Source organism: Canis aureus, chromosome 15, assembly GCF_053574225.1.
Source record: "Canis aureus isolate CA01 chromosome 15, VMU_Caureus_v.1.0, whole genome shotgun sequence".
Taxonomy (NCBI): Eukaryota; Metazoa; Chordata; class Mammalia; order Carnivora; family Canidae; genus Canis; species Canis aureus.
Window position 1 is genome coordinate 38345606 of NC_135625.1, and position 24795 is coordinate 38370400.

Below are 24795 nucleotides of genomic sequence, written 5' to 3' on the forward strand. Positions count from 1 at the left end.
AGACTCATATAAACAAAGGCTACAGTTTTTAAGATCAGAAATCTATAGTCAACATAGAGAATTGAAATAGAAAGTGATAGACTCAGAATAATCTTTCTTTTTCCCACAACTCAGTATTACAAGAGCCACTTCAATAATTTGCTAGACCCTTAAGATTCAGAATCCATAGATATTGAATGACTGCTTACTTTGAACCAAACATACTTCCAGTTCCTCTATTCTTTGCTGTCCTGAAAGGCAAATAAATATACAAGTAGTTGCTTAAAAACTTGGTTTTGGACAACAGGAAAAACATAAGTATCCACTTTACCCATTTTAAGGCAGTCTTGCATCTTTGTCAGAGCACTTCCAACCCTTACAGCATCTACAGGACTCATCCTGATGTAAAGACATCCTTTTTACAACTCTTTCTCAAGAGTGTTCTCTTTCTTAGGGGAAATTTTATGATAAAACCATAGGAATAAACCACATCTTCTTTATCCATTTATACAATGGAATATTACTCAACCATTAGAAACGACAAATACCCACCATTTGCTTTGACGTGGATGGAACTGGAGGGTAGCATGCTGAGTGAAATAAGTCAATTGGAAGACAAACATTATATGGTCTCATTCATTTGGGAAATATAAAAAAATAGTGAAAGGAAATAAAGAGAAAAGGAGAAAAAATGAGTGGGAAATATCAGAGAGGGTGACAGAACATGAGAGACTCTTAATTCTGGGAAATGAACTAGGAGTAGTGGAAGGGAAGGTGGGCAGGGGGTGGGGGTGACTGGGTGACTGGCACTGAGGAGGGGCTTGACAGGATGAGCACTGGGTGTTATTCTATATGTTGGCAAATTGAACACCAATAAAAAATAAATTTATAAAAAAAAAAAAACATAAGAAAACCCAAAGGGGGAACAGTAGAGTATTTCCCCTGTAAGTAACAAGATGGTTGCTGTTTAACCTTGAAGAATAGGTGGAATCTGCAGAAGCATGTCTGATTATAGCTAACCCTTTGTGCAGTGATTTGCATGCTGAAGACACTTCAAACATTATGAGGTAAGAAGCTGACACTTTGTTTTATATTCTTCAATGCTGATTTTATTTTTTCCTCTTTTAAAATAAAGCCTAGTGCATTGGACTAAATAGGAAAAGATGTCATCTCTTATAGGACTAGGTTCATTATAGTCCAGGTTTATGCCTTTTTTTTTCTCCCAAAGGCTGTGGAGATGTATGAATAAGGAAGTAAAAATAGAGTATTCTGAGTATCTTTGTGTTTCTCCACATACTTGCCTAAAGTTTCATATGGATAATAACTATTTAAGTTGAAAAAAAAGCAAGCATACCAATAACTGATAACTAATTGTTCAGGTAACACCATCATAAATAACATCTTTAACCCACCAAAAATAAAGATGCCATTTGTAATTGGTGAGCTCTGTTAGTAGACTTGACTTATTGGGGTTTTCCTCCAGTAGTTCTGGTGAAATATTGTATATCATTTGGTATAACATGCTTGTGATGATTGGAAAATGTCATCAAGATGGCTAGAATTGGTGTTGACCATCTTTAACTATGAGCTATCTGTGAGTGGGACCTTCACTTGTATTAATTGCTTCAAACTATCATTGTGATGGCAATGGAATTGTGCCTAACCCAGATGAATTCTTAGTCCCCAAAACAAAATAAACATAAGTAACTGAAGGTGATTCTACAAATAGCAATAAGCTGTTGAGAACATATGCGGTTAATAATACAATATATATGAACCAGACCTTAGTTTCTTAATATGTATAATGAGAAAGTTCAACAAGACAGTCCATGAGCTACTTCAAGTTATAGACAGAAATTCAATCTGCTTTTCCTGTAATTAATGTGTTTGAGTTTGAAGGCTTAAATACATGAAACAGTTTATTTCCTCCTCAAGAACTGGTTTCAGAAGACTAGAGTCTCCTAGTATCAAGAGCTGACTATATCATAGATTTCATTTATTAAATCACTAAAACAATAGCACTGTTTCCTGTGTATGCTATTAAACAGAACATTTTTAGAAAACAGCATAGCAGTGAATTTTATGTGTTGTTTTATTATGCTTACCCACACATCAATCTAATTCTGAATTTAATTTTATTGCAAAGCTATTGGATATGGCACATCACTCATGAGCATATTTGTTATTCATGTAGGGTTCTCTCTATCAAGAACTATTACCCTAGTACCAGAGTCATCATACAGATACTTCAATCCCATAACAAGGTATGATTCCGGCCTATTTATTTTCCTCCTCTTTCAGTCTATGGAGTTAAATGACTTACTCTATCTAAGTAAAATAACTTATTAATTTCTATAATTAATAGACCTATAGATCTGCACTCAAAAAGTTGTTTCCAATTATGGATGAAATTTGGAGTCTCATTAAGATTGTTAATCACAATGGGACATCTGGGTGGCTCAGTCATTCAAGCATCCGACCCTTGGTTTTGGCTCAGGTCATGAGTTCAGGGTCCTGGAATCAAGCTCCACATCAGACTCTGCTCTCAGCAGGGAGTCTGCTTGAAGGTTCTCTCCCTCTCTCCTTACCCTTCTTCCCACTCTTGTGCTTGCTCTCTCTCTAAATAAATAAATCTTTTTAAAAAAATCACTTAAAAATGTAAATTCATGGGCAGCCCAGGTGGCTCAGTGGTTTAGCACTGCCTTCAGCCCAGGGTGTGATCCTGGAGACCCGGGATTGAGTCCCATGTCAGGCCTCCTGAGTGGAGCTTGCTTCTCCCTCTGCCTGTGTCTCTGCCTCTCTGTGTGTGTGTGTGTGTGTCTTTCATGAATAAATAAATAAAATATTTTTAAAAATGTAAATTCATAAAGAAATATAGTTTCATATTTCAACAGTTGCTGCCTGAGAGTCTAACTTCCAATCCACCTGAATCTAGGTGCTGAGATCCTTTTCTTTGGGACACTGACAGCTCTGGGCATTATCTCAACTATTGGGAGCCCCTAAAAATGAATTAGGCTAATTAAACAGTCACAAAGGTTTGAGAGACAATGAGAAGCTATGGCAGGGTTGAATGATAAGGCTCAACTTCTACACAAGGCCATTTCTTCAAAACAGGGAAAGGTGGCTATTTTATCTAATACAGAATTTTAGGGGAAATGACAAAACAGAGGAATATTTTCTAAATGAAAGAATAAGATAAGACCTGAGAAAAAGACCTTAGTGAAACAGAGATGAATTATTTACCTAACAGAAAGTTCAAAACAGTCATAAAGAATGGATGAAGAAAGTGAGAACTTCAACAAAAGGATGGGATATATAAGAAAGTACTAAATAGAAGTCACAGAGCTGAGGAATTTAATAACTGAACCAAAAAATGCAATAGAGGAGTTTTAACAGCAGACTAGATGCAGCAGAAGAATCTGCAAACTTGAAGACAGGGTAGTGGAACACACCTAATCAGAGTAGCAAAAAATAAAAAAAAGAGTGAAATGAGTGGGAATAGCTTAAGGGACAGTGTCAATCGGGCCAACCTCCGCATTATATGAGTCTCAGAAGGAGAAAACAAAAGCAAGGGGGCAGAAAATGTATTTGAAGAAATGGTGACTGAAAACTTCCCTAACCTGAGGAAGAAAACAGACATCCGCATCCAAGAAACTCAGAGAATTCCAAATAAGATGTACTCAAGAGACCTAGTCTAAAACTCATAATTAAAGTGTCAAAAGCTAAAGACAAGGAAAGAATCTTAAAGTCAGCGAGAGAAGAGTAAGATGTAATATATAAGGAAACTACTGTAGGGCATCTGGGCTACAGTTGGTTGTTTGCCTTTGGCTCAGGTTATGATCCCAGGGTCCTGAGATTGACCACCGAGGCAGGCTCTCTGCTCAGTGGGGAGTCTGCTTCTCCCTCTTCCTCTGCCTGCTGTTCCCCCTGCTTTTGCTCTCTCCCTCTCTGTCAAATAAGTAAAATCTTAAAAACGAAAAAGAAAGGCAGAGGTGGCCAACATAAGACTACCAGCAGATTTTTTAGCAAAAATCTTCACAGACTAGAAGGGAGTGACCTAATCTTTTCAAAGTACTTAAAGAAATAAAAAAGACTGCCAACCCTGGATGTTCTACCTAGCAGTGTTGTCATTCGAAATTAAAGAAGAAAGTTTTCCATACAAGCAAAATCTACAGGAGTTCATCATGACTAGGACTACTTTATAAGAAATGTTAGAGAAATGTCTTAAAACTGAAAGGAAAGGGCATTAATTACTAACAGGAAAAGATACAAAAATATACATCTCAATGTCAAAGGAAAATGTGCTGTAAAATTCAGAATAATCGAATCATGTAAAGGTGGATTAATCACTCATGAAGCTAGTATGAAGGTTAAAAGACAAAAGTAGTAAAAATAACTATAGCTGTGATCCTTAGTAAGGGCTACACAAGACCAAAAGCTGTATGCTGTGATATATCAAACACAAAATGTGGGAGGAGGAGTAAAAACATAGTTTTAGAACATGATCAAGCTTAAGTATAGGTTGTTATTAAAATGAATTATATAAGCCTCAAAGTAACCACAAAGGGAAAACCTATAGTAGATACACAACAAAGAAAAAGGACTCTAAGATCTATAGAAAATCACCAAATCACAAAGGAAGAGATTAAGAGAAGAAAGGAAGGATTTACAAAATAGCCAGAAAAATTAACATATGACAACAGGTACATAGCTATCAATAATTACTTTAAATATAGATGGACTAAATTCTCCACTTTAAATATAGATGGACTAAATTCTCCACTTATATTTAAAGAAATATATAACAAAATATGTAAATATAATGAAATTTTGTTCAGCCATATTAAAGAAGGAAATTCTGCATTTGCTACAGTGTTCATGGGCTTTGAGGGAATTATGCTAAATGTAATAAGTCAGAAAAAGACAAATACCATATGATTTCACTCATATATGTTACCTTAAAAATTAAAAAAAAAATACTCCTAGATAGTACAGATCAGTGTTTGCCAGAGGTGGAGGGTGATGGGGATGGAGTAGGTGGAATGAGTAAAGGGGATCAAAAAGAACAAACTTCTGTTTATAAAATAAATATGTCATGGGAATATAATGTACAACATCATGACCATAGTTGATGATACTTTATTAAATATTTAAGAGTTGCTAAGAGGGTAGATCTTAAGAGTTCTTACCACAAGAAAAAAATAATTGTAAACATTGGGATGATGGATGGTAACTAGAATTATTGCAGTGGTCATTTCAAACATATACTAACACTGAATTATTTGCTTGTATACCTGAAGCTAATACAGTGTCATATGTCAATTATATTTCAGTAAAAACAAGGACAAAAACAAATATTGTACATTCAGGTTAGAGTCAGAGGTCTATGTCATCTGACCCAATTTTAAAACTCTCACTATTTTTGTTTTAAAAAGTGGATCACTAACAATTTCTAAAGGCTAAATTTATTCTCATCACTTCCACTGACTTGGGCACAATAAATGCTTTCAGGGAACTGCTTTAAAATAAATGCAGGAAAGATGTCCATTCAGAAAACAACTTCCTTGAATTGTCTTTGTTCTACCCCGAAACAGGTTTTTCTGCCAAAGATCCCCAGCTGGAGCTGGACTGCTGGTGACAACATCATCTGCTTTGCCGAGTTGAAGCTTGGATTCATCGCCCAAGGCTGTCTGGTACCAGGCTTGTGTACCTTTCTAACATCTCTATTTGTTGAACAAAACAAAAAGGTAATCTTGTAAATTGCTGTTGAATCTTGGTTTTCTCCCCCCCATATCCTCACATGTCAGGATCAGAAATAGAAAAAAAAAAAATTGAGGAAGGCAAGAATGTCCCAAGAAATGAGATTTGACTTCCACTTGAACTACGAAAAGGATTGAGAAGTCTAGATCAAAGTCCCAGGTACTGCACTGACCTTGAAGAAGTTATTGATCTTATTCTTGTCTAAGAATATTTATCTGCAAAATAGAAATCACGTCTTTGCTTCCTACCTGCAGTCTGCGATGTTATGAATATAAATGTAGGAGTACTTTGAATAATTGGAGCAAAAATATAAATAAAAATAAAGGTTATATTGTTAGTGGCAAAATCATATATTTAAATATAAGTTAAATGCATAAAATGGATAATAATAAACATATTCATTGAACAAATGATGATACAAATAACAGTTGAAATCTAATTTTTCAGATTATTTTGGGAACGTTCCATAGGTAATAACAATAGTCACCATACATTGAGTACCTACTATGTCATTCATTTTAAATGCATTATGTTTCCCCTTGACATTTCAAAGTAGAATTCCAGTAATGAGTCAGTGAAGCTAACTAGCTTGATCATATAGTAAGTTAAGCAGGAGGAGAACTGTCTAACTTCATGTCTTACCACTAGGTTTGATGCCTGTGGCTGTTGGGTATCTACTCACAATCTCCCACATCAGGTCTTTTGTTACCTTTGAGACAAAATAGGTGGCTTAGGGGAGTATTGGGATGACTGCTATAGCACAAAATATGACTTTTGAAATGCTACCCCCATGAAATGTTCCTGGGAAGTTTCTACCCCTCAGCTGGACCCGGTATCCCATTGTCCAGAGGCTCTACAGAGAGTGACCTTTCCTCTCCATATGCCTGCCTTTTTACTCAATTTCCCTCTTGGCCTTTCTTTGCATTTTATTTCCTTTGTTAATAAATCCAAAAAAATGTTTACATCTTTTTTTCTTTTAAGGATCTTATTTATTTATTCATGCAAGACACATACACACACACACACACACACACACACACAGAGAGAGAGAGAGAGAGAGAGAGAGAGAGAGGCAGAGACACAGGCAGAGGGAGAAGCAGGCTCCATGCAGGGAGCCCCATGTGGGACTCGATCCCGGGTCTCCAGGATCACACCCTGGACTGAAGGCAGGTGCTAAACCACTGAGCCACCCGGGCTGCCCTGTTTACATCTTTTTTGGTTTCATCCTGGTACTCTTTTAAAGAAACAAAACAAAACAAAATCCACCAAACCAAAAAACAAACAAAACAAAACAAAACAAAACAAAACAAAACAAAACATGAAAGTTGCTCTGGCCAGCAAAATGCTAACTTGAGAACTCAGACGGAATATTGTAATTCTTTCTATGAATGTGAGGAAATGTCATATATAGATAAATAGAAATGACCATCAGGCAGTAGGAAATGAGCCCTGATGCTGCTATAATGAACCTGCCTTTGCCTTCTCTTCCTGCTCACTATGTACAGCCTAGAAAATCACTTGTGAGGAAATTGTCTGCTTGTACTGTACACTTAGTGCAAGATAACTGTTCTGCATGATTGTTATGTGCACATGCCATAGTGATTTGCTTGGGCTCTCCACAGAGTCTCCAACCAAGACATTGGAATTTGTAAACTGTAGCCACTCAGCAGGCTTTGAATCCATCCTTTTTCACAACTCTCAAGGACAGGGATGTTTGAGAAGGTGCTTCCAAAGCTTTAATATGCATGCAAATCCCCCAGGCAGCTGGTTAAAATGCAGCTTCTTGGGCAGCCTGGGTGGCTCAACGGTTTAGCTCCGCCTTCAGCCCAGGTCCGGATCCCAGAGACCCGGGATCGAGTCCCAAGATAGGCTCCCTGCATGGAGCCTGCTTCTCCCTCTGCCTTTGTCTCTGTCTCTGTCTCTGTCTCTCTCTCTCTGGTCTCTCATGAATAAATAAAGTCTTTAAAAAAATGCAGATTCTGATTCCAAAAGTCTGAATGGGGCTTCATTTCTGAAATAGCTCCCAAATGTGTCCAGGCTGCTGGTCTGTGGAGACTTTAAATACTTGAGAACATTAACGAGAGTGAAAGACATTAGTAGTATCATAGTAGACATAGTCTACTTAGTAACAAGATAACATGTGTAGTAATGACTCTGATTTTAATCTCCATGGCTGGGAAGGTAAATGGAATAAGTGCCCTCTCTGAAGATTTCATCTATTTTATGGAAATAGAGGAAGAGATATAAAACTAACCCTATATCATATTGTTGTTCTCTCTGTGTAATCTAAAGTTGTGACCTCCTCACTGAAGATGATCATCTGTAAATATTCATCATATGAGAGCTTTTTGGTATATAGGAATTGAGAGATTTGTGGTCATGGTAATTTTTCTTTTGAAATTAAGTCTAAAATATACTTTCAGAAGTCTTAAACTGGGCAGTTAGGATAAGATGGTTTTTAATGCTATTCTCTGCTCTGGTATTTTAAATTCTCTAATAAACTATTAACTTGGGCTTAACAGCCAGGACTCCATAGTGTCGTATATCCCATTTTTCTTGGATTAGATATTTAATTTCCCTGTCAATTTCTGTATCAATAAAATAAGTTATTAATCTCGTAACCTGATTTTTCTAAGTATTACATTAATATCTGTAAAATTTCCCAGTACTCAGATTCCAAGACCTTAGATCAATGATATATGTTTTACCTATATTAATTTCAGGGTGAGAAATTATAGTCCAAAGAGCATTTCCAGTTGCTTCAAATCACACAGCATTGCCTTAGACTTAAACTTAGATTAGATCTATTCCAACTAAAATACTTGAGTTCCCTGTATTACTATTTAGATATTGATATCTAAATCCAAAATCCATCTTATCTTTCCTTTTCTGATATTTAAAAATTAAGCACAGGAAATCTCCATCTCTATCACTTTTTTTACCTTCTTTCAAAAACTGAAACATTTATGCAAGAAACATTAAGCCAGTTTTTTCAGTTAATGGAACTTAAATAGGGACTCCCAGTGAAGTGAGCACTCCTCAAAAGAGAAATTTAAGAGATTGAGAGAAGGCAGGAGATTCACTAAATCTTGGAAAGGGGATTAGAGGGGGAGTCCTTGGATTGCCTGATACAAGCAGTCCTTATTTGTAAAACAGGATTTTTTTTTTCTTTATATGTGCGTATGTGTGTGTGTGTTGTTTTTCCTAAGCCACAGGATGGCTATGAGGAGTATTTCTGAACTGGTCTTAACTCTTCATAGCCACAGTGTTTCAGAGATTATAGAAATTAGAGACATTCACCTGAGACTCTGGGCTTTAAAAGGGACCTGTCCTGCCCTGTCAGAGCAGTGTGGTGGGGATTCTTAGGCAGTAGATGGGAGAGGATGATGAGGATGTATGGAGCATAATAAAATTCTTATACAAATATCAGAGACGAGTTACCCAACAGCCACACACCCTGCAAACTATATTTAGCATTTTTGAGAAATATCCTTCTCCCTTCCCATTGCGTTTTTCTCTGCAAACCCACTGCTATCCTTGGTTTTATATTCTCAGTTCCATTGATCAGGATGGCTCTTTAAGTTCATTTAAAGCTATGAAGAGTTCCAATACAGGACAGAAGCCACGAACATTTTTTCTTTGTGGTATGTGGCTAGTCAGTAGAAAACTAATATTTTTAGAAAACAATCTTGAACAGCCATTTCTGTGAAGAGACCAACTTCGATTCCATGTTACCTTCTCATCTTACTGTTACTGACTTAAAAACCAGTCTACCGTGCTGAAATTATTAAAAGAATTACAGTTTCCAGCAAGGAGTCTTGAATGCCATTGAATGCCATGTATGAAGAAACCAAGTTAGGATGCTTTCATTTCATTCTGAGCTCTCTAGTATAAATAGTTGAGATGTAAGAGTTTTAGTTCTTCCTTGGAGATTTCTTCAGTTAACCACAAGGTCAAATCTCTTTTCTGTGACCTAAGTGCAATGGGTGCTGGTTTGCTGCTTAGCAGGATATACAATTTGAATTATAACATCCTATATCCCATGTCAGTATGCTGCATGTGGCATGATTGTGTATTCCAGGTTTTTCCTAAACAGCCATGGCAAAAATATTTCCTTAATGGCCTAAAGAACAAAATCCTGACTCAACGTCTCTCTGATGACTTCACTGGAATGAGTTTTCCTGAAGTTTCCCGGTAAGTTAAGATAAATGCTTTCCTCATTCTTCATGCAATGGCATTCTTTCAACAATGTTCACTGGGGGCCCACTATAGGCCAGGCTCCATGATAAACCCTGAAGATGTAAGAATAAGCAAGTGTGAATCTCTGCAGTTTAGAAGTTTGCAATCTGTGTGGGACAGTTCCCTATCTGTACCCTTGACATGGCTGTGACTTACTTTAGAATGATTTCCCTTATATTTGGGAGACTCTTCCTCTGCTGAGGTGCTAGTGTTTTCCTAGGCATGGATGGAGCACAAAGTGTTGGTCATATTCTTATGAATTAGCACCCTGCTATCCTCTTTCCTCACAATTACTTGTCTTCCTTCCTAGGCTCTGCTTTGTGAAGATGGGACTCATGCTGATAGCCATTGAACACAAATCCACGTTTCATGGTCAAAGGTACCAATAAGACTTTGAATCTCTTCACTTTTTTTAAAGGAGATTCTTTATGATTAAGACTTTTCCAAAAACACAGGCATAACTAAGCTTTTGCCATTTGTTGAGAGCCAACTTATTGGGCACCCAGTCTGCTGTGGTATACTTAGTACTGTCTCTAATCATTGGGGTTAGAATCTAGTGATTGAGGTTAGAATGGTTATGCTAGTGGGGTAGCCATTGTTCTTTACCTTTGTTCTTATGGCCCTCCCCAAATTCTGTTTCATGAGCTGGGGAGAGAAGAAATTATCTCCTTCTCAGATCTATTCCTTTTAATTTATTATCAAATCTTGTAAGTCTTAACCATAAAATAGCATTAGGAGAATTATTTATGACCAAAACATGCTCCCACAAATGTAGCCTTAGAAACTAAGCTACAAAATATGGCAAAATGGAAATTTTGGTTACTGGACAAAGTCTGCCATTGGTAGGGCAGATAAAAGAAATAAATAATATTATTAGACCATTGGAATTTCTTAAGAACCCATAATGAATAGATAATATGAGGAGTAAGATAATTTATTATGTAATAAAAAAGAAAATCCAGGAAAAACAGCAGATCAGCTACAATGTTATACATAGAGATAAAAATGCTGAAAAAATAAGAAAAACTGAGTGTCTAAATGGGATGGGGGATAAGAAAGACATTGGATATTGGCTTATGTATGTTTTTTAGTGGAGAACTAAGTTGAGTTAAATTGTAATCAACAGACCAACTTCTGATCCTGATTATGACTAGCTAGTCCTGTGGTGCTGGAGAAGCGCCCATTCTCTATAAAATGAGGAGGTTGCATTAATACCTGAGACCTTTTCCAGCTATAAAACTTACATTATCAGGAGCCTTAAAATTATAGTGAAATAGTCAAAATTCAACAAGTTTGAATGATGTCAGATGTACTACAAAGAAACAATTTTCTATGAAAAACTGTAAAGAAGAAAAACCTAAATAGAGATGTTGCAAAATGTTTCTGGTCAAAAGAAGTCAGTGGAATACTGTACAAAGGAGAGAATACTGTACTATGGAGAGAATAACAAGTAATATTGTCAGGCTGACTAAATTCTATTTAACAATCCTGCCATGCTCAAGAAAATCTCAAAATCTAAATTTGTGCACAGATGTCCTTCCTCACAAAAATAGGTCATGGAGGGGATCCCTGGGTGGTTTAATGGTTTGGCACCTGCCTTGGGCCCAGGGCGTGATCCTGGAGTCCTGGGATCAAGTCCCGCATCGGGCTCCTTGCATGGAGCCTGCTTCTACCTCTGCCCGTGTCTCTGCCTCTCATGAATAAATAAATAAAATCTTAAAAAAAAATAGGTCATGGTAAAAAGACTCCAGTCTTAGAACCCATTTGCTAGGCAGTTGAGGTTTTAGAGTGGCCCAGAACTTGGCCTTCAGCAACATGGGCTATGAGTTGGAATTATTTGCAAAGTTTTAAAGGCATATAGATTCCAAAATCCCACTCTGAACTTTATAAAATCAAAATCTTCAAGGGTGGGGCCACAGATTTTTTTAAAGTTCCCATGATATAGCCAAATTTTTCACTGGTATTTGTAAACTACTGAACCAAATTTTAGCATCCTAGATTTCTTTAAACTTTATTAGAATGACTGTGGGACATCACAGACCAGAAACACAAACATTTATTAGGCAGCTAATTTCCACATATGTTCAAGATGTCCTGGTGTTGTTTATTACTTAGCACATAATGTACCCCTAATGAAAGAGGAATCTGCTCCAACTTAGATTTAACTTTGGTTTCTCACCAAAGAGTAAGGTAAATCATTGGGATTAAATCCTCATTTGGATAATAGCAGTCTTTTACACTATTGCTAGTTCATGACCAACAGTGCTACAGATACTTATATAAACTCTTGAATCTTTACAACAATGGGTACCATTCTTAGTCCCATTTTATAGGGCAGAAAGATGAGCCCCAGAAAAGTTATGATTTTCCCAAACTCACATCAACTCCAAGTGGCAGAGCCAGAATCTGAATTCAGCCTGGCTCTGGTGGCAGTGATTCTGATCACTATGCTGTACTAAATCCACCACAGCCATAAGTGGAAGGAAAATAGGGCATCTCAATTGAGCTAGAGTTTAGACTTGAGTATCGAAAAACTGGAGAGGAAACCTATTTTTTCTCACCTTTTATTTTCTCTTCTAATTCATACACTTGAATATACTTGACAACTTGAAAAATCCCAGGGTGTCTGGGTGGCTCAGTTGGTTAAGCATCTGACTCTTGATTTCAGCTTAGGTCATGACCTCAGGCTTGTGAAATGGAGCCCTGCATCAGGCTCCATGCTCAGTGGGGAGTCTGCCTGAGATTCTCTCCTTCTTTCCCTCTCCCTCTGCCCCTTCCCCTGCTTGCATGTTTGCATCTCTCTCATAAATCAACCAATCTTAAAAAACAAAAAACAAAAAACAAAAAACACCACAACCTGGAAAAGCCTTTGACAGTCATAAGGATTTGTTTTAGGGACTAATTTGTCATCTGCTAAGAGTAAATCTGGATCTGACCCCAGTCAGATAATGTTCTAAGCTTGTTCCAGTAGTGAACATTCTCTAAGAGAGCAACTGGACATGATCCATGTAGAGGATATTAAGCTAGTTTGGAAAAATCTTCAAAAAGAGTTCACCTCTTATTTCAAATGCAAACACAGATATTGTGATAGTATCTTCATAACTAAATATTTAATATGAGTTCAGAGGAGGCTTAAAAAGAAGAGATATGAAGATACAACTAAGTTTATGCTTGCTACCTAGTGAACATCAGCTGATGATATTGGGGTGGAGGCAAAAATTCATGTTCTTTTCTTTTCAAAGTTAAAAGTATTTATTCTGCTTATTAATATCAGTCAGTAAATATTTGGAAAATTCTGTTCAATGTCTCAGGTAATAAACTATCTCAACATAGCCTCAACACAGCTATCCAGCATCTTTCTACTCTTGGGATAGTCTGGCAGAGATTTTGTGGTGCAACCCTTTTATTTTTGTAAGCCTCTTACACTCAAAAGTTATGTTGGAGTACACTAACAACAAAATAAGCTTTTCCAGAATTAAAACTTGACTTCTTTCCAATATTAATGTAAAAGGAGTGTTTTAAGGGAGGAAAAAAGTACTCTTACCATGTGCAAATGAAGTGATGGGAGTTTTAAGGTTATAAGACCTCATTGTGTTGGAAGTCTGAATTAAAAGAAATAAAGATGGAATATCCCAATAAACATAGGGAGATATGTGAGGAATTCAAATAGTCATAAGGTAGTACTGCACCAAGGAATATGAATACCATGGGTGAAATTTGTAAGATGTCATTTTCAAATATGTAAACCATAAGAAAAGAGAGAATCAAAGTGTTCATGTAGCAGTAGTAACAATTCAAGTGGCTCCTGCTCTTAAAAATCTGGCAATCGGGATAGAAAAAAAAAATGAAGTCAAAAGAAATATGCAAGTTCAAAAATTGCATAGGCAAATAAAAGGAACTTTTGAATCCAGCTGGGTAACTAGACATAATTTAATTTTACAAGGCAAGTAGCCTTGGTTAAACACCTTTACTAGGACTATAAGACTTGCAACCATGTGGCTGTGGCCACAACATTGGATAGCCTAAATTAGCAAGGCTTCATTGCATCTCATTTGGTGTAACCATTTCAGATTGAAGACACAGTCCAGGAAGGAGCTCACTCTTATATCAATTGTGTGCAACTCAGCAATCATGTTGTGACCTGGCTCCCTTCTGGATATTTAGCAGCAATCAAAGAAATATAGTCAAATGCAGTTTTTCTATTGTGTTTGGCAGTAAAAGGGGATGGTCTTATTAACTGGATTAATGGATTTAGGGGATCCATTGGTAATGACAGAATGAAACACCAAATATTGCCACAGAAATTAAAGGGGAAAATTACTGTATTTTTATTTTCTGTTTCCAGTGGTCTGCTACTAAATCCATCTGCACAAGTAAGGCTACGTAAGAACACATTAGGGTTCTTTATTGCTGAAACTACAAAGGAAGTCGTAAGGTAATTTTTTAATTACTTTGTGGGGAGAAAGTCCTAAAGCAAATGCAAGTTAATGGAAGGCATACTGAGTCGTGCTATGCTTCTGTAAGTGTTAAGCCTCATGTAAGTCATTCTTGATTTGCTTTCTTTGTCTAGAGCCTCCCTTTACTGTGCCTCCTGTCACAGTGATATCTTTATTCCTGAGCTGATCGGAAAATGTAGCTGCAAAACCAAGATCCATGAACACTTCCCAGGTAACTGCACTTTATATCTGGTTGCCCTCAGCCCAGCTTCTGGGGATGAGAAAGGCGGGAAGTTCTGTCTCTTAAAAGAAAATACCCATTTGAATTTGGCCAAGAAGTGGCAGAGATTTTCCCACTGGGAATACAAGGCCTGAGAATCAATCTTTCAGAGCTGGAAGAAATCTTGCTAGATGTCTAGTTAGACTCCTTCACAGGCCAGGCAAATGGGTATCGAAGGAGATTCAGTAATGTTCAAAGTTAAAGACCCAATTGGAGGCACCTCCCAACTCAATTCCAGACCAGCTGACTTTCAGCCCATTGCTTTTCACTCCATCACAGTGGTTTTCCCATTTTCAGTCCCAAAGTTCAGCCTGTATCTGACTACTGGCTTGGCCACCAGGCCACCTCATGAATACTCTTTAAAAAAAAAAATTATTGAGTTACGTTTATTTGACAACATTGTGTAAATTTAAGATGTGCAAAGTATTGATTTGATATATTTATATTGCAGTATCATTGCCATTATAGTGTTAGTTAACACCTCTATTGTGTCACATAATTATCATTTTTCCCAGTGTTGGGAACAATACCTATTCTGTGAGTACTGTTTCCTGAATGGATTGTATGGGGTTAAAAATTTACTCATTCTGACACAGTGATGAGGATATGTAATTTTTTCCTCATCTCTAATTGAACTCAATCGCTTACCAACAACCTTTCCCACTTAATAGCTGCAGAAGAGAAATTAATCTCAAGCATCCATAATAACTTCTTCCCTTTTAAAGGGAAGATTTAAAACAGTCTTTTCCAGGTACTTTAAGATTCTATGGGTAAAATCCCAGCGTTTCACCATTTAAGCATAATTTGAAATTTGAATTTCCTATTAGGACTATTCTCATCTCTAAGGTTCTTATCCTTTCCTTCTCTCCAGTATTCTATTTAAATGCAGGAGTGTGCTTAACATCATAATTGGTTTTTGTTTTGTTTGTGAGAGAGAGAACAGATAGGGGAGAGGCTCACAGGGAGAGGGAGAGAGAGAAACTTCTGCAAAGCCCCTTTTCTAGTATTCCTGGTCAATTCATTCCATATATTATTTTGGCCCCTCAGCTGTTTGGGATTTTTCAGTCTCCTGGAGTGTATGTATGTGTGTCAGGAGGTGGGCCTTCTCTCTGCTTAAGCCCACTTACTGCCTCGTCTCCTCTGTAGTCATCTTGCAGTGTTACAGTCTTCTAAGCACACTCCACCAGCGAAAATCCATATGAAAGTGGAAACATCTCTCTCATTTTTCCCCCTTGCACACTGCAGAGCTATCCTATTTTCCTTGTCCAGCCACCCTTTCCAACCTGAAACACAAATTGTGTATATTGGGTGTCGGGGAAACCGACTGGGTCCTTTTTGAAGGATCCTGGCTCTAACATTTTTATATCTCAATAGCTTTATTAAGATATAATTTAAATACCATGAAATAAATACATTTAAAGCATACAATTCAGTGGGTCATAGTGTGTGAACAGATTTGTGCAACCATCACTACAATTTTAGAACATTTTCCATAACTCAGAAAGGAACTACATACTCAGAAGCAGTTGTTCCCCATTCTCTTCTGTCCACACTCCTGGCTACTCCTACTCGGTCTCGGTATATAAATTGGCCTTTTTGGGCCATTTCAAGAAATAAGAATCAGACAGCATGTGATCTCTTGTGTCTGGCACCCTTCACTTAGCCATGGTGTAGCATGTATCAGTACTCATTTCTTTTTGTGGCTGAACATTATTATGTTCTATGGATATACTTCATTTTGTTTATTCATTCATCTATTGATGGACACTTGAATTGTTTTCACCTTTTTGATACTGTGGATAATGTTGCTATGAATATTGGCACTCAGATATCTGAGTTCCTGCTTGCAATTTTCTGTGTATATGCTTATAAGTAGGATTGCTGAATCCGATATTAATTCTTTGTTTAATTTTTTGAGGAACTACTATACAATTTTCCACAGTGGTTACATTATTTCACATTTCCACTAGCAATGCACAAGAGTTCCAATGTCTCCACATCCTTTAAAAAAAAAAAAATAGCTATCCTAATGGGTATACTGGGATCTTATTGTGGTTTTAACTTAAATTGCACTGATGGCTAATGAAGTTGAGCATATTTTTATGAGGATCTTATTGGCCTTTTGTATGTCTTTGAAATGTCTTTTCAGATCCTTTACCCATTTTTATTTATTTATTTATTTGTTTGTTTGTTTAATTTTTTTCCTTTACCCATTTTTTAAAACTGGGTTATTATCTTTCTGATATTGAGTTGTATATGGTCTTTATATATTCTATGTATTTAGAATATATACATTTCTTTTATCAGATGTATGTTCTGCCAATATTTTCTCCCATTTTGGAGTTTGTCTCCTTTTCTTCATATAATTTGAGGTACAAAAATTTAAATTTTGATGAAGTCCAGTGTTGTATTTTATCTTTTGTTGCTTATGGTATGTATGTGGAATAGCTAACCTGAGGTCATAAAGATTTACTCCAATATGTCTTCTAGGAATTTAATGTGTTCAGCTGCTACTTGTGGGTCAGTGAACTATTTTGAGTTGATTTTTATGTTTGGTGCAAGGAAAGGATCCAATTTCATTCTTTTCCCTGTGGCTATTCAGTTGTCCCAGCAGCATTTTTAAAAAAATTGTCCCCCGTTTAACTGTTTGTGGTATCCTTATCAAAAAACCATAGATTGCAAAGGTGTGGGTACATTTGTGAGGCTCAGTTTTATTTCTTTGATCTGTATGTGTAGCATTGTGTCAGTACCACATTGACTTGACTACTGTAGTTTTGTATTAAGTTTTGAAAATGGGAAATATGAGTTCTCAAAGTTTGTAATCTTTTTCAAGATTTTTTTGATTAGTCCCTCATTTCCTTATGAATTTTAGGATAAACAGGTCAATTTCTACAAAGAAGCCACCTGGGATTTTGATTGTCATTGTGTTGAATCTGTAGGTCAATTTTGGAAGTATTGCCATGAAGACAGCAAGTTTTCCAACCCATGAACAAGCGATGTCTTTATATCTATTTATATCTCTAATTTCCTTCAACAGTGTTTTATAATTTTCAAATAATTGGTTTTATACTACTTTTGTTCAGTTGATTCCTATGCTTTGTTCTTTTTAGTACTATTGTTAATGAATTTTTTTAAAGATTTTATTTAATTCTTTATATCAGAGAGTGAGAGCAAGAATGTGAGTGAGGGTAGAGGAAGAGGGAGAGGGAGAGGAAGAGAATCTCAAGCAGACTCCACACTGAGCACAGAGCCCTGCATGCGGCTCAGTCTCACAACCCTGAGATCATGACCAGAGCTGAAACCAAGAGTTGGATGCTTACCTGATTGACCCATTCAAGAGCCTCTTAAATTGTTTTCTTGATTCTGTTTGCAGATGATTCATGGTTAGGGTATAGAAATAAAGTTGATTTTTGTGTATTGATCTTGTATTCTGCAACCTTACTGAACTTGTTTTATTAGCTCTAATTCTTTATTTATAGCTTTTTATTTCACTTTGTTGCAAAATTACCCTGGAATAACCTCCAGTACAATATTGAATAGAAGTGGTAAGAGCTTTGTTCCTGACCTTAAGGAGAAAGCATTAAGTATGAGGTTAACTGAGAGTTTTTCATAGATGTTCATTATCTGGTTGAGGATATTCTCTTCTATTCCTAAATTCTTGAGTTACTTTTTCTAGTTTTATAATGAATGGTTTTGATCTTTGTCAAATGTTTTTTTTTTCTTTTTTTAAACATGTGGTTTTTGTCCTTTATTCTATTAATATTACATTAATTGATTTTCAGATATTAAGCCAACATCCTATTTGGTTGTAGTGTAAAATCCTTTTTATATCTGCTGGAATTGGTTTGCTAGCATTTTGTTGAGGAATTTTACATCTATATTCAATAGAGATGTTGGATAGTAGTTTCCTTTTTTGGGGGTGATGTCTTTGCTTTCCCCTTCATGGTAAATTTGGCCCCAAAGGACCAATTGAGAAGAATTTCTTTTCTTTTGGATTTTGGAGGAATTTGTGAAGGATTATTGTTAATTCTTCTTTAAACACTTGATAAATTTTTACCAGTAAAGCCATGGCCTAATTAAAAAAAAATTATATATATATATAATATATAATATATTATATATATATATAATTAATTAAATCTCTTTACTTATAGACCTATTCAGGTTTTCTGTTTCTTCTTGAAATAGTTTTGATGGTTTTCTCTTTCTAGAAATTTGTTCATGTAATCTCTGTTATCAAATTTGTTGACATACAAAGTATTGTATACATAAATATTCCTTATAATCCTTTTCATCTATGTCACATCAGTAGTAATATCCACCCATTCATTTATGATTTTAGTAATATGAATATTTCTTCATTTTTGTGGCCAATATTGCCAAAAATGCTTGTCAATTTTGTTGGGTTTTTCAAAGAGCCAATTTTAATTTATTTTTATCTACTATTGTTCAATCTTTAAATTATGTATACTCTAATTTTTAGTATTTCCTTCTTTCAGCTTGACATGGGTTAATTTTCTCTTCTCAATATCTTAACATGAAATATTACATTAGGTCATGTGATTTTATAAGTTTTTTAATAAATAGAAGTGTAAAATCAAAAAGTTTTTCTAAGCACTCTTTAGGGATATGCCATGTATTTGATGAGTAGTGTTTTAATTTTCACATTCATCTAAAAGTATTTTATAATTTCACTTCTGATTTTTAAGAGGAGGACCCATTGGTTATTTAGACATGTGTTCTTTTTATTTCCACATATTTATGAATTTCCTTAATTCCTTTGTTACTGATTTTTCATTTCATTTTGTTGTAGTTGAAGAGCATACTTTGTATGATATAAATTCCTTTAAGTTTATCCATATTTATTTTATGGACTATTACATGATCTATCCTAGAAAATATTCAATGCATAGTTGAGAAGACTATTCTTCTGTCATTGACTGGAATGTTCTATAGATGCTTGTTAGGTCTAGTTGGTTTATAGGGTCTTTTTTTTAAGTCTTATATTTCCTGGCTGAGTTTTGCTGATAGAAAAATGGGTAGTTGTTCTATCTGTTATTGGAAGTGGGGTATTAAAATTCCGGCTATTATTGTTGAATTATCTATTTCCCCATTTAAATATGTTAGCTTTATGACTCATATGCTTTGGGTTTATACTGTTATGTGCCTATGATCTGTTATATCTTAGATTAACCATTTTATCATTCTAAAATGTCTTTGTCTTTAGTAATATATTTGTCTTAAATTCTATTTTGCATGAAATTAACATAACCACCCCAGCCCTCTTTTGGTTACCATTTACATGAAATATCTTTTTCATCCTTTTTCTTTCAATCTATTAGTGTTTTTGAATCGAAAGTATGTGTTTTGTGTGCATGATACAGTTGGATCATGTTTTTTCTCCAATCTGCCAATCCTTGCTTTTTTATTGCAGAGTTCAATTCATTCACATTTAATGCATTAACTGATAACTTAGTATTTACAACTGCTGTTTTACTGTTTCTTATATGTCATATCTTTTTTGTTTCTTAAGTCATTTATTACAGACTTCTTTTGTGTTAGATATTTCTTAGTGTACCATTTTAATTCCTTTGCCATTTATTGTCATATATATTTTTTAGTTATTTTCTCAGTAGTTGGCCTGGGATTTAATGTTAACATACAATGTATAATAGTTTTGTTTAGATTAATGCCACGTTAATTTCTATAGTATATAAAAACTATGTTCTTATATAGTTCCATTTCCTCCCTTTAGGTTATCATCACAAATTCTTTAGTATATGTGGCCATCAGCATAGATTTGCAATTATTTCTTTTTACATTCATCTTTTAAATCAGATAGAAAAAAAGGGTTTTGGGGATCCCTGGGTGGCTCAGAGGTTTAGCACCTGCCTTTGGCCCAGGGCGTGATCCTGGTGTCCTGGAATCAAGTCCCACATCGGGCCCCTGTGTGGAGCCTGCTTCTCCCTCTGTCTCTGCCTCTCTCTCTCTCTCTCTGTGTATCTCTCATGAATGAATGAATGAATGAATGAATGAATAAATAAAGTAAAATAAAATAAAATAAAATAAAATAAAATAGGTTTTTTTTTTAAAGATTTTATTTATTCATGAGAGACACAGAAAGAGAAAGAGAAAGAGAAAGAGAGCAAAGGAAAAGGGAGAAACAGGCTCCCAGTGAGCAGGAAGCCTGATGTGGGGCTCAATCCCAGGACTCTAAGATCATGACTGAGCCAAGGGCAGATGCTTAACTGACTGAGCCAGGCACCCCTAATAACTGTAACACTTTATTGCTATTCTATGAGACATCATTCTCATATTCTTTTTTTTTAAAGATTTTATTTATTTATTCATAGACACAGAGAGAGAGGCAGAGACACAGGCAGAGGGAGAAGCAGGCTCCATGCAGGGACCCCAATGTGGAGCTCGACCCTGGATCTCCAGGATCACACTCCAGGCTGCAGGCGGCACCAAACCACTGTGCCACCGGGGCTTCCCTTAGTTCTCTGAACATACTTAAAATACCTTTTAATAGCTTTAAAGTCTGATTAGTAAATGCAATGTCTGGGCGCTCTCAGGGACAGTAGTTATTGATAGGTTTTCATCCTGTGTATAGACAATATTTTCCTGTTTCTTTCCATGTCTCATAACTTTTGGTTGTAAATTAGACATTGAACATATTGTAAGTGTGGTAATTATGGAAATTAGATTTCACCCACCTTCTTCCCCAGTGTTTTTTGTTGTTACTGTTTGTTGTAGTTGCCATTATGTTAGTGACTTTTATGAACTACATAATGTCTGCGTCTTTGTTATTGTTAGCCACTGAATTCTCTATTGTGTTAGCTTAGTGGCCATCTAATAATTGGACAGAGATCTTGTTAAATACCTGCAACCAGTAAATCTCCCAGTATTTGTCAAGAGATTCTGTGTTTTTGTTGAGGTATGCCTTCAATATTCAGGTAGGCAGGTGACAACTCTGCTTTAGCCATCACTTCCTGCTTGCATAGAATACCAAAGGCAATTGGTGAGAGCTAAGACCTTTCTTTGCAGCATGGACATCTGTACATAGTCTTGGGGTCCTGGGATGTGTGTTGTTGTTTTCGGTAGTATTCCAGAGGTTTTTAAAATGTTTATGGACAAGTCATTTATCAGTTTCCCCTTTAAACTTTATTTAGTCTATTGTTTGCCCTATCTTTTATCCATTGTTTCAGACACCTGTGAAGCTAAAACATTTGGTATAGCTTACTGGGTAGAGGATTTTAGAACTAGCTAAATTCAAATAAGGTTTAAAAAGACAATCCATTCAAGTAGGATCATCCAGGAAACTACTACACAAGTCAAATAATGACTCTTCTTTGGAAATAAGGCTATGAAAGAAATGTAGTTCTGTTCTACTCCCTCTGGCACCAGGAATATGGGGCATTATTTTTCAAGGATATTGATTAGCTTTAGAGTTGGAGATGGGACTAATATAAGTTAAAACACCACAAATATTGCTATTTTTATTGAGATATATTCGTTTTTCTGAACTAATTGTTCTTGGGTTACTGCCAATTAATTTTCAGAATTCTGAAAAAACATCATTCTGACCACTTTTTTTAGTTTATTCTTTGTTTTTATGGAGGGGCAAACTTTCTGAAGTCTTTATCATTTTTTTGGGTGTGCCTCAGTACCAATATTGAAAGAGAGTTTTACTGGATATAAAATTTCTGTTTGACAGTTTATTTCAGCACTTTGGTTACATCATCCTACTGCCTTCTAGCTTTCATTCTTTTTGATGAAAAGTCATCTGTTAATCTCACTGGATTTTATGTGTAAATCAAGTTTTGTTTCTTTGTCTCCTGTTGCTTTCAAGATTTTCTTGTCTTTGACTTTTTGCATTATTACTATGATACGTCTGTATCTGGATATCTTTTTGTTCATCCTATTTCAAGTTCACTGAGATCTTTGTATGTGTAATGTAATAGACTAAGTAATGGCTCCCAAAGATATCCATATCCTACCTCTGGAACCCTGTGAATGTTATTTTCATATGACAAAAGGAACTTTTCAGATGTGATTAAATGAAGGATCTTGAGATAGGCAGATTATCCTGGATTATCTATGTGGAATCTAAATGTAATCATAAGGATCCTTATGAAATAGAGTCAAAAGAAGATCTAACTATGTACACAAAAGAAAGGGGCTATGGTGAAAAAAGATGGAAGCTGATTCAGAGTGACAAAATGTTATGTCACTGTCTTTGAAGATGGAGGACAGGGCCACTGGGCAAGGAATACAGGGAGCTTCTCTGGTAGCTGGAAAAGGCAAGGAAATCGATTACTCCCTAGAATCTCTAAAGGGAATTTAATGCCTTGATTTTAGCCCAGGGAAAATTACTTCAGACTTCTTAACTCCAGAACTGGAAGAAAATAAAAGAATATTGTTTTAAGCCAACATTATGGGTAATTTGTTATAGCATTCATAGGAAAATAATACAGACATACCTCATTTTATTGTGCTTCACTTTATTGTGCTTTGCAGGTACTGCTTTTTTTTACAAATTAAAGTTTTTGGCAACTCTACAGCTGCAAGTCTGTTGGCACCATTTTTCTAACAGCATTTGCTCACTTCGTTTCTGAGTCACATTTTGGTAGTTCTAGTGATATTTCAAACTTTAGTATTATTATAATTGTTATGATGATCTGTGATCAGTGATTTTTTTTAAAGATTTTATTTATTTACTTATGAGAGACACAGAGAGTGAGGCACAGACATAGTCAGAGGGAGAAGCAGGCTCCCCATAGGGAGCCCAATACTGAACTTGATCCCAGGACCCTGGGATCATGACTAGAACCAAAGGCAGATTCTCAACCACTGAGCCATCCAGGTGTCCCTGTGATCAGTGATCTTTGATGTTACTATTGTAATTGTGTTGGATGCCGTGGACCATGCCCATACAATACATATAACTTAATTGATAACTATTGCATGTGTATTGTATGTTCTTCTGACCAGCTACTCCACTCCTTCTCCTTAGGCCTCCTTATTTCCTGAGACACAATATTGAAATTAGGCAAGTTAAGAACCCTACAATGCTTCAATGTGTTCAAGTGAAAGGAAGAGTCAGTTGATACAGGAAATTTCATTGTTTTATTTTTAAGAAATTGCCACAGACACCCCTACCATCAGCAACCACCACTCTGATCAGTCAGCAGCCACCAGCACTGATGCAAGCCTCTTCACCAGCAAAAACATTGTGATTCACTGTAAGCTCAGATAAAGATTGGCATTATTTATCAATAAAGTATTTTTTACATTAAATATGTACTTTTTTAGACATAATGCTATTGTACACTTAGACTATAGTATAGCATAGACATAACTTATATATGCACTAGGAAATCAAAAAAATACTATTGACTTGCTTTACTCTGATATCTGCTTTATTGAAGTGGTCTGGAACCAAACTCACAATGCCTCTGAAGTGTGCCAATAATTGTAGATGAATATTTTTCATCAAATTTGGGAAGATTTAATTCATTATTTATTTAAGTATTTTTTCTTCTCCTTCATCTTTCTTCCTCTAATCGGTCCTATCTTTACATGTAAATGATACACTTAATGGGGATCCACATTTTTCTCCAACAGTTTTTCTTCTTCCTCTCTCTCTGTCTCTTTGTCTCTCTCTACATTGTATGCCTCTCTCTTTCTTTTGCTCTTGCTCTTTTCAATTGCAGTCTCTATCAATCTGTCCTTATATTTGCTGATCTTTTTCTTCTGGCAGTTCAAATTTATCATTGGGCACTGCACTAGTTTGCAACTGCTACCATAACAAGTTACCATTCAGTTAGTGGCTTACTGATAAATTAACATTACTTTATCATTCAGGAGTCTAAAACGGATCTACCTGGCAGGAGGCCTTATGGAAGTTCCAAGCAAGAATCCCTACCCTTTCTTACTCAGGTTGCAGAAGCTGCCTGTACTTCCTGGCTCATGGCCCCCTCTGTCTTCAAAGCCAGAAATTTCTGGTCAGGTCTTTCTCACTCAGGTCAGGTCTCATCACTCAGACTCTGCTTCCATCATCATGTTTCCTTATCTGACTCTGGATCTTTTGCCTACCTG

General features: G+C 36.0%; 1 protein-coding gene across 6 annotated transcripts in view; it reads left to right on the forward strand.

Moving 5' to 3' along the window:
* KCNU1 (potassium calcium-activated channel subfamily U member 1) overlaps window positions 1-24795 on the forward strand; it is a 146541-nt gene that overhangs the window by 41135 nt on the left and 80611 nt on the right. For all 6 annotated transcript variants that reach the window (XR_013352962.1, XM_077849126.1, XM_077849124.1 and 3 more), the window contains 7 exons: window positions 964-1046; window positions 2174-2243; window positions 5574-5726; window positions 9821-9933; window positions 10289-10357; window positions 14324-14413; window positions 14549-14646. Coding sequence is in view for 5 of the 6 variants with exons in the window: in XM_077849126.1 (XP_077705252.1) it covers window positions 964-1046; window positions 2174-2243; window positions 5574-5726; window positions 9821-9933; window positions 10289-10357; window positions 14324-14413; window positions 14549-14646 (676 nt within the window). In the remaining variant the exon portion in view is untranslated. The remainder of the gene's footprint in view (window positions 1-963; window positions 1047-2173; window positions 2244-5573; window positions 5727-9820; window positions 9934-10288; window positions 10358-14323; window positions 14414-14548; window positions 14647-24795) is intronic.